The sequence below is a fragment of the Podarcis erhardii genome (genome assembly GCF_964252035.2).
Source record: "Podarcis erhardii genome assembly, chromosome: 4".
Lineage (NCBI taxonomy): Eukaryota > Metazoa > Chordata > Lepidosauria > Squamata > Lacertidae > Podarcis > Podarcis erhardii.
Genome location: NC_138508.1, coordinates 77,521,785 through 77,532,611, shown reverse-complemented (window position 1 = coordinate 77,532,611; position 10,827 = coordinate 77,521,785). Strand labels below are relative to the sequence as shown.

At 44.3% G+C, this 10,827-nt stretch overlaps 1 protein-coding gene across 6 annotated transcripts in view; it reads right to left on the bottom strand.

Moving 5' to 3' along the window:
- Positions 1-5,317: 5,317 nt before the first annotated feature.
- LOC309339772 (interleukin-1 receptor type 1-like) overlaps positions 5,318-10,827 on the bottom strand; it is a 32,678-nt gene continuing 27,168 nt past the window's right edge. For all 6 annotated transcript variants that reach the window (XM_081858161.1, XM_081858162.1, XM_081858164.1 and 3 more), the window contains exons 9-11: positions 10,203-10,346; positions 8,613-8,777; positions 5,318-6,656 (exon numbers count right to left, since the gene is read on the bottom strand). In XM_081858161.1, coding sequence (XP_081714287.1) covers positions 6,262-6,656; positions 8,613-8,777; positions 10,203-10,346 — 704 coding nt within the window. In that variant the 3' untranslated portion in view covers positions 5,318-6,261. The remainder of the gene's footprint in view (positions 6,657-8,612; positions 8,778-10,202; positions 10,347-10,827) is intronic.

Here is a 10,827-nt window from a genome sequence, read left to right as displayed (position 1 = left end):
AATGGCATGTACCAAACCCTAATGCACTTCCTTCTTAGGGGTTACCAGCTACGGAGTTGGCCACCTGGTTTACACATCACTTTTGCTGTAGTGATCACCACATCTTCATCCATATTGTTGGTCACCAGAGGTGTATCTAGGGGTTGGTGAAACCAGGGGGCACAAAAATCACCTCTCAGACCATGTCTGGTGCATATGTATGTTGCAATGTGCCACTTCTGTCACAGTGAGATCAAATGTGGGAGAACCTTCCTCGCACCACAGGACAAAAGTGTGTGAATTTTTCCACCCTTCCTCCTTGCTTCACCCTCACTCCAGATGCTTTGAATACTTGGATCCTGTAAAATGTACCATATTTTTTGCTCTATAAGATGCACTTTTCCCCTCCTAAAAAGTAAGGCGAAATGTGTGTGCGTCTTATGGAGCGAACACAGGCGGGAGGCTCTGCTCAGCATTCCCTTTAAAGAACCATGTGGAGCCTCTTGGGGGCTCTTCTCTTTAAAGGGAGCGTGGCTCTTGGGGGAGCCTTCATCCAGCTGCTCAGGAGAGGCTGTGTGCGGCTATCCCATAAGCCAGGACAGCAAGAGGGATCGCTGCGCAGTGATCCTGCTTGCTGTACTGGCTTCTGGCTTAGCGCACGGCTCTTGCGGGAGGTGGGGGAAGGGACAGAGCACATGGCTCTGTCCCTTTCCCCACCTCCCAGAAAAGCCCCCAAGAGCTGCATGGAGCGTGTGTGCTCTTGGGGGCTTTTTCCTCCTCGGGGATGCATACGGGGATGCTCAGCACTCCCTTTAAATAATAATTTTTTCCTTGCATTCCCCCTCTAAAAACTAGGTGCATCTTAGGGTCAGGTGCGTCTTGTGGAGCGAAAAATACGGTAGTTATTCTAACGTGACTATTGTGGCAAAGTGATTTTTTTTTCATTGGGAGGAGTGCTGATACAGCTCGTGGTCAAAGACGCAAGGGACCCTGGGTAGACCTCTGTTGGTCACTGTAGGGAGTGGGTGTATATGTAATCACCCCAAATGAGTGACCCTTCACCATTACATTTGGGGTAGGTGGAAACGTTCTATGGAGTCTGCTGGGTGCATTGCATATGGGGCAGGTAGTCTAGGACTTGCATATCTGAAGATCCCATTCATTTTCAGTGCAAAGCAACCAACTCGACTTCTACATCCCCACCAGTATGCATAGCGCAATGCATTGCACGAACCCAAGTACACCTAGAAGTAAGCAACCTTTCTGTTGGGTGAATCAAACTTCTAGCTGCAAGACCCTCAATGCCCTTGGAGTACAGAAACAAAAGGAAAGGCCAACAGGAATTTACAGCGATGGTGACAGAACTTTCCATAGCTTTCAAAGTTTTACAAATAACAATTTCTGAGGAAAGTTGTGTATACCATATCCTTAGGCTAGAACATGGTATGGAAATTCAGAGATACTTTCAAAACATGCAGACAATCTTAGCAGCGTTCATCCTTGGTATGTGCCCATTTTAATTGTCTATACGTGTCTTGCTGATTTCCTGAGGCACAGTTCAAAATAGGTCTCAACAAGCAAAACTCAGAAATATATCTTCACCCAGCAAGAATACGCCAGACAGCATTCTATTGCGTGGACAGGCAGCCCCCATGTGGAATAACTACTCAAGACAATGTGCTATGGGATTAAAATTGGCCACAACGTTATTAAGTTTCAGATGTGGGTAGACCTTGGCTCAGGCATTGGGCGTTTATCCCTCCCAGTCCCCCACCGGGGATCTGGGGAACACCAGGGTTATCCAGTGTAGGGGGGATGGGCTGGCTCTGGAGAACATATGTTCAAGCAGAGAGAGCCCACCCCCGTTATGCCGCCGTCGCAGGGGAGAACAATGACGACCTCTAGGCATACGGTCAAAGCCTCCCCTCAAAAACCCCTTTAACAGGGAACCCTGGTATCGCCACCGCAAAGAGGAAGGGGGCGTGGGAAGATACACTAAAGGATTCAGCCCAATGCCTGATACCACCAAAGTTGTGACGTTTTGCTATGGGAAAGGCAAACCTGCCAATGCAGGAAAATTCCTTTCCGGCCCTTCTACAGTGACCTTGACGTAGCAGCGCCCGCTTACCTGTGGAGAAAAGGTTAACCTGCAAAAGAAATCTTAACTGAGGGTGGGTAGGGTGGGAGAAGCTCTGGAGCCAACTGACGATTCCCAGGTAAGATCCTCCCTCTATTGTGTGGGCAGGTGGTCCCTCCCCCTACCTGGCCTGATCACCTTGGCAACACTTCCCCAGGCAGGCTTGGACAACGACTGAGGTAGGCGGAGACCTCCAGGTATCCCACCTGGGGGGAGGCAAAGCCAAGCCTGTTTTAATGGTGCCGCATAGGGTTCAGGAGCTGCGTGCAACCACGCAAAGGGCGCCCCCCATTTAATGTGGGGAGCGGTCATTGTTGTGTCCACAATCGCAAGATCTAGTTCCTCATGAATCAATGCCAGTTCTTCAGAGCTCATTAGCATATGTGATCAGGGGGTTTTTTGGGGGGGGTAACCGTATGAATCAATTTACACTTCCTGAACTCGGTTGCTATCTCATGACCACAGACTGTTTGAGATTTCAAAATCTTGAGTAGTATGGTGTAATCCACAAATGTAGCCATCATCACTGTACATCTGATTCCAGATCATTTATGAATAAATTTAAAAGCAGAAGTCCCAATATAAATGCCATCGCAACACATTCTGCTTGCACCTTCCTTCTGCTTCGTTTAATCAGTCACCAATGCATAAGGAAATCTTTTTGTCTTACCACACGACTGCTAAATTCATTCAGGAGCTTTAAGGGAAGGACTTTGCCCAAAGCTTTTGGAAAACAAGATAGATGATGTCTACCAGATTAGCCCCGACTTCACGCTTGTTCGTATGCTTTCAAAGCACTCCAGAACATGTGGCAAGACTTCCTTTTACATAAGCCATGCGGCAAGGCTTTAAGCTGCCTTTTCATTTCATAATAAGGCACTCAAGGAAGTAATCAATGAAGATTAAAAACCATGCAATCGTTTTATTTTATTTTAAATGTAAGCAAACCAGGATTGCTGCCAATAATCAGGGACACTCAAGAAAACAATGTAGGAGCTATTCAAGTCACAGACATGCCAAGACAAACATATTTTTGCTTGCTGCCTAAACCTCACTCGGGGAGGAGCTAAGTTCATTTCTTGAGGCAGGAAATTCCAGAGTTTTGAAACTGAAGCAGGGAAGAATATCCCGTGTTTCTGGCAACACCACCTCCAGAGATAAGGCACAGAACAGAGCCTCCCCAACAACGTGAGTGAGTGGGCAAGAGCACAGGAGAAGTGTCCTTAGGAACCTACCTTAGATCTTCAGTTACCTTTGAGGCACCTGACTCAGCATTGTCCACACTGAATGGCAAACAGCTCTCCAGGGTTTCATATAGGATTCTTTGGGGAGATGCCAGGAATTGAACCCGGAATCTTCTGAATGCAAAGCAGATGCTCTTGCCACTGAGCCACAGCTCTTCTCTAACAGTCCCTTTCAAGTAGCCTGGTCTTAAGCCCCTGAAAGCTCAGAATGAACAGAGAAGCCAGTGGGGTTGATAAAATTCCATTCCTTCTCAATACGGGGAGGGGATGCATTTGCCACCTTCTCCTCCCCTGCAAGATGAGGAGAGGTGGACTCTCCCACAGGGGCCATGTGGGCAACCACACGGGATGATGCGCCCTATAGAAGTGGAGAACAGGCTATTTCAGCCCACTCCATAGCTGACTAATATCAAGGGCAGAGTAGTGTGTGGGCCTGTCAGGCGCATTGGGGTGAACGCTGACTGAGAAGAATAAGAGGAGGAGGAGGAGGAGTTTGGAGTTGATATCCCGCTTTATCACTACCAGAAGGAGTCTCAAAGCGGCTAACATTCTCCTTTCCCTTCCTCCCCCACAACAAACACTCTGTGAGGTGAGTAAGGCTGAGAGACTTCAGAGAAGTGTGACTGGCCGAAGGTCACCCAGCAGCTGCATGTGGAGGAGCGGGGAAGTGAACCCAGTTCACCAGATTACGAGTCCACTGCTCTTAACCACTACACCACACTGAGAGGGTCACAGTGTGCATGTCATGTTCATATATCCAAGGGACGCAGGTGGTGCTGTGGTCCAAACCAATGAGCCTCTTCGGCTAGGCGATTGGAAGGTCAGCAGTTCGAATCCGCATGACAGGGTGAGCTCCCGTTGCTCTTTCCCAGCTCCTGCCAACCAAGCAGTTTGAAAGCATGCCAGTGCAAGTAAATAAATAGGTACTGCTGCGCTGGGAAGGTAAATATTTCTGTGCGCTCTGGCTTCCATCATGGTGTTCCGTTACCCCAGAAGTGGTTTAGTCATGCTGGCCACATGACCCGGAAAGCTGTCTGTAGACAGTGGACACTTCCCTCGGCCTGAAGCGAGATGAGCGCTGCAACCCATAGTTGCCATTGACTGGGCTTAACCATCCAGGGGTCATGTACCTTTTACCTTTACCTTACCCAAGGAGTATGCAGTGAGGGGGAGGAGTTCCCTCAGGCCTTGCTGGGTGATCACAGCATGCGTCTGGTAGCTGGCTCAGAAGATGGGAAAGCTGAAATACCTCCGTCAACCCACCTCACTGCCTGAACCTCATTGGTTTTGGTTAATTTGGTTGAATCATTCTGAATATTCTCTAGTTGTTATATTTTAATAAATATAACCTGCTACCCATCTATCCTGTCTAGAGTCTTATTGGGTGTGTTGGCAAATATAGTATATGTTATTTTTTTGTTGTTGTTTTAAAAGGCATCATGGGGTCTTTTAAAGCCGAAAGGTAGAATAAATATACTCTAAATAATTAAATAGCCGTAAACTATTTTAAAAAAACAAACCCAGCAACAACAAGAAGTTAAAACTTTAACTGCCACATTTTGGACAAGTTTCTAAAGTATTTTCAAAGGCAAATCCACAGAATGTGTGTTAAGAGTTGCCCAGCCTTGATGTCAACAAGGCATTAATGATCATGGCTGTGGGACAACGGTCAGCTTTTGACAAGTCTAATTGATTGCTTAAAATTGGTGTTACCTTATCTCTTTCCTGGAGGATTGCAAAGTAGCTAGAGTTCTGCAACCAACTGCACTTTTTTTGTTGGCTATATCTCATTTCGGTTTTTAAAAGAACTCTTCGGTGAATGGCATCTTGTTAATCAGACAATTAGCTCTAAAACATCCTCTCTTGTTTTCTAATTGATATAGCTGCTCAGGTGCCCTCTTCCTCAACAATGCTTCAGATGTGGGTTTCGCAAAACCATCCACAATAGAGGCAAATATAAAAATTTCATAGGAATCACTGTATTGTGCAAGTTAAATGAATTATTACAAAATTACAACAAAATTATTTCACCATTAGAAATAATCACACAGTTGTACAAAAAAAGGTGATGCCACTTTCTAGCCTTACATATTTGGTTGAGATTTAAAAAGTCGAATCTGGGCTTCCACGCTAGAGAATGCAGCCTCTAAAAATAATGTGAAACATTTCATATCATAGAGATACAGTTAAAGTGCTCATGAGTCTGCAAATGTTTGGCCATTTTGAAACATCATGCAAATAATCTTTTCAGAAGTGTAAAAAATAATTACCATCTAATAACTTCACTTAAAGTCACTTATGCGATTTTTTTTTCTGCATTAAAGACTATGGCATTACAATTTAATTAAAATGTGAATAAATCACAGAGAATTCACACTCTTGCTTTTGCATCTGCTCACTGGTAAGACAATCCACCCAAAAAATATGGTTCTTACTGTTTTTCTCCTTGGGAGATACCGTAATAATATGCATAGTATATGGAATTATCCTTTAAAAGGGGAACGAACAAGTATTGGACAAATGAAGCAGCTATTTAAGCTGTTCCAAGTGAGCCCTTATGTTTCAGGTTAAAACCTGACTACGTATAAAGTCTGCACATGGGAGGGGGAAACACAGTTTCCTTCACATTCGCTTCCTTCCTCTGTAAAACAATTTTTGGCTCAAGCATTCACATTTTGCCATTTGTCCAAGGAACTCACTGAACCAAACCAGAAGGTTCCTAGGTCCATGGATGATTGCATCCTGGTAGAGAAGGCTCATCCCAAGTGATCAAAAGTAGACATTCCTAGGGACACAACTCTCAACAGCCGCTTTCTGGGGTTATTCATGCAGCACACCTGGAACCATGCCTTGCACCCCTTGTTTGAACATGTTCAAGAGAACAGTGCATATGTGGTCTTGTTATGACCCTTCTGGTATCCAAGAAGAGTTAAAAAGTACTGGCAGCAAATGAAACTCCGAGGAAGGTGGTCTTCGGCTGGCTGGCATTTGGTACCGTACATTTTTCCAAAACTTTGTTGATGCCCTTTGAGATTTCTCCAAAAGGCCTTCTTCCCACCTGAGCACTCCATGTTTTTGTTTAAGGTATTTTAATGATTCTGGCATGTTGTCGTAGTCTTTTATTTTATCCAGCTCAATCAGTATCACTTTAACTCCATCCCGAATAAGAGCGCTGTACACTGCAATTTCATGCTCGGAGGTCAGTCTCTGTGTGCTGAAGCAGGATGAATCCGGTACCAACACGATGATCACTCTTCTGCATTGCTTCAGAGTTTCGTCAGCAACGCTGACCACCACTGCATGTAAAGGAAGCATCAGTATAGGTTAACTAAGGAATCATATGTACAACTAAATTTGTTTATAAATTAAACATTAAGACTGTTTAGTTTTCATGAAGAAACATCTAATTCAGGAAAAGACTGGAACGCCCTCCCACCAGATGTCAAAGAGAAGAACAACTACCAGACTTTTAGAAGACATCTGAAGGCAGCCCTGTTTAGGGAAGCTTTTAATGTTTGACAGACTACTGTATTTTAATATTTTGTTGGAAGCACCCCAGAGTGGCTGGGTAAACCCAGCCAGATGGGTGGGGTATAATTATAATTATTATTATTATTATTATTATTATTATTATTATTATTATCATCATCATTATTATTATTATTATACCATCTTGGGTTACAGACGCTTCATGTTACAGAAGCTGCCAACCCAGAAATACTACCTTGGATTAAGAACTTTGCCTCAGGGTGAGAACAGAAATCATGCGGCGGCAGCGGGGGCCCCATCAGCTAAAGTGGTACCTCAGGTTAAGAACAGTTTTAGGTTAAGAACGGACCTCCAGAATGAATTAAGTTCTTAACCTGAGGTAAGGTAAAGGTAAAGGGACCCTGGGCCATTAGGTCCAGTCGTGGCCGACTCTGGGGTTGCAGCGCTCATCTCGCTTTATTGGCCGAGTGAGCTGGCAAACAGCTTCTGGGTCATGTGGCCAGCATGACTAAGCCGCTTCTGGCAAACCAGAGCAGCACACGGAAACACTGTTTACCTTCCCACCGGAGCAGTACCTATTTATCTACTTGTACCTTGAAGTGCTTTCGAACTGCTAGGTTGGCAGGAGCAGGGACCGAGCAACAGCAGCTCACCCCGTTGCAGGGATTCAAACCGCCGACCTTCTGATCGGCAAGTCCTAGGCTCTGTGGTTTAACCCACAGGTACCACTGTATTATTATAGCACTCAAACCGAGCCTTAGTCCTCATTTTCTTTGTCCCTGATCCTTATGGCAGGTAGAACAGGCAGTATTGACAATTCTTACCTGACAGGTAACCCTCAGAAGAAGCTATGCATTTCCCACTCAGACTGACACAGGAGAGGGAAAGCAGAAGAAGAAATGATGTATGAAATGCATAGGTAAGAAAATAACCAGATGTTGTTACAAGCAGAGTGGACAACATTGTTGAAGGTTAAGACAAAGTGGTATTCAGGCAGGGGAATTCCACAGCCGAGAGGTCAGGGACAGAACCCTTTTTTTTAAAGTGAAGACAAAAGGGAGTCCTCAAGGCAGTACATGAAAGTGTCTGTCCAAAGGTAGAGGTCAGAGAGAGACAAGAGAAGGTAGAGGGATTATCACTGAAATATCCAAGAAGCGAGATGAAATGTCAAGAAAAAGGAAGAAAGTGGGTCAAGGAAAAGGCCTGAAACAATTATTGAGAAGGGATTGGGGTGGGCATTATGATGATCTAGAACCACAAATGTGGAGGAAAACCACATACACATACACAACACATGAAGCTGTTGTATACAGAGTCAAGCCATTAGTCCAGTTAGCTCAGTCTTGTCTATACTGGCAGCAGCTCTCCAGGGTTTCAGCAATCTTAGCCTACATGGAACTGCCAAAGATGGAAACTGGGACCTTCTGCATGCAAAGTATGGGCTCTAACCCACACATGGTTGAGCATTGCACCCCCAGCTTTTAAAGTGAAGTAAATAAAGTGGCATGCGATGGGAGTGGTCTCCCATCCAGGCACTGACCAGAACCAAGCCTGCTTAGCTTCAGCAAGGTGGCTGAATAATGTATGCCCTCAGACCTTGCTTCAGGACCATAGCTTGTACATATCTGATCTTTTTAAATCGAGATCGCCAAGGACCTTCTGCAAGCAGCTGAGATACAATCATAATTTCAAGGAGTTTACCACGGAGTTTGTCTCCGAACAATGCTCTGTCAAACGTAAACACACTTCTTTAATATACATACCTTGCCCTGGCAGATCGTCCCTTCCACATATAAAGAGCTTATAGCCACATTGCTTTTCTAAGACTTCAGGCAATGCTTTCAGGACAAAGATATCAGATGAATATGCACAGTTCGCTGAATTTTTGGGATACAACACATACGCATCGTAGAGCTTCCCGTCTGAAACTAGAGAAAGGAAAATGTAGTTTAAAAACATTGTGCTTTCTATGTTTTCCTAAAGGAAACAATATCTCATTCTTTCCTGTTGCTGGAGACTTAGTGTGTGAACCACCACTATGTGTTTGACTATATCAAATAAATCAATAAATAGATACATACATTTATTAGTTGTACCCTGCCCATTGGACTGGGTTGCCCCAGCTACTCTGGGTGGCTTCCAACAAGACTGAGAAATTTTCACATATCTTTTTTTATACCATTAGCTGTTAAAAGGACCAAGAGACAAATAATACCAATGAAATCAAAATTACTCAGTATCCCTAAAGATTTAAGATCAAAGGTCCAGAGTTAGGGTACTTAAAAAGAAGAAGAAGAAGAAGTATCTGCTTCTTATTAAACATATGCATGGTCTTCTAGATGTTGCTGAACAGCAAGCATAGCCAATGGTCAGTCATGGGAGCTGCATTCCAACAAGCTCTGGACGACCACAGCTGTATGATAAGGGTTGCTATATTAACACAGCCTCTCAGTTGAGACTAGGCAAATCATTCCAATCCCTCCTTTTTATAAAAAGCATAGACAGAAATGGCGAGTGAGACATAATCCCTCATGGAAGCCTGCAAGTATTGACTCCTTGTTACAGTGGTACCTTGGTTCTCAAACGCCTTGGTACACAAAAAACATAGAACCCAAACACTGCAAACCTGGAAGTAAGTGTTCCAGTTTGTGAACTATTTTCAGAAGCCAAACGTGCTCCATTTTGAGTGCCACACTTCCATTTTGAGTGTAACAATGAGCTCTGTCTGTTTTTGCTATTTATTTTGCATTTTTGTTTTTTGCGGCTTTTTTGTTTTGTTTTTGTGACTGTGTGGAACCCAGTTCAGTTACTGATTTATTGATTGACTGTGTGACTGCAGTACGTTTATTGCTTTCATTTTATGGATCAATGGTCACAATAGATAGTAAAATTCATGTTAAATTGCTGTTTTAGGGGTTGTTTTTAAAAGTCTGGAACGGATTAATCCATTTGGCATTACTTTCTATGGGAAAGAGCGCCTTGGTTTTGGAACGCTTTGGTTTTGGAATGGGCTTCCAGAACAGATTAAGTTTGAGAACCAAAGTACACTGTACAGTGGTACCTCGGGTTAAGAACTTAATTCGTTCTGGAGGTCCATTCTTAACCTGAAACTGTTCTTAACCTGAGGTACCACTTTAGCTAATGGGGCCTCCTGCCGCCGCCACGCAATTTCTGTTCTCATCCTGAAGCAAAGTTCTTAACCTGAGGTACTATTTCTGGGTTAGCGGAGTCTGTAACCTGAAGTGTCTGTAACCCAAGGTACCACTGTACAACAAAATTTTAAATTTTTAAATTTTATTTCTCATTGACCACTAGATGGCATCAAGCTATTGAAAATACAGCAGCAAACTTACCTCCCTTACCGAGAAGAACCTGGCAGGACTCCCGATACCAAAGCACAATGTCAACTTTGAAAAACTTGTAGATGAGCAGAGCTGCCAGTATAACAAGGAGCGGGGAAACAAGACCTCCAATCAAATAACCCTGAAAGTTCCGAGCTGTATTGGCAAAGGTAAAACAAGAAGTTAAAAAAAAGCGAGGCAAATAAACAATGGTGCACAGTGTCATGGTGACAGATTGCATAAAAAGTTTGTGCCCACATAAGAAGAGGACTCTGGATCAGGCCAATGGCCCACCCAGTCCAGCATCCTGTTCTCACAGTGGCCAACCAGATGCCGGTAGGAAAACTTGCAAGCAGGAGTCAAGCCCAAGAGCACTCTCCCCTTCTGTGTTTGCAGCAACTGGTATTCAGAAGCACTGTTGACTCCAACTGCAAAGGCAAAGAATGGCAATCATGGCTAGTAACCCCTGATGGTCCTCTTCTCCATGAATTTGTCTAATCCTCATTTTAAGCCATCCTGCTTGGTAGTCATCACTGCCTCCTGTAGAAGCAGGTTCCATAGTTTAGGTAAAGGTAAAGGTACCCCTGACCATTCGGTCCAGTCGTGGCCGACTCTGGGGTTGCGGCGCTCATCTCGC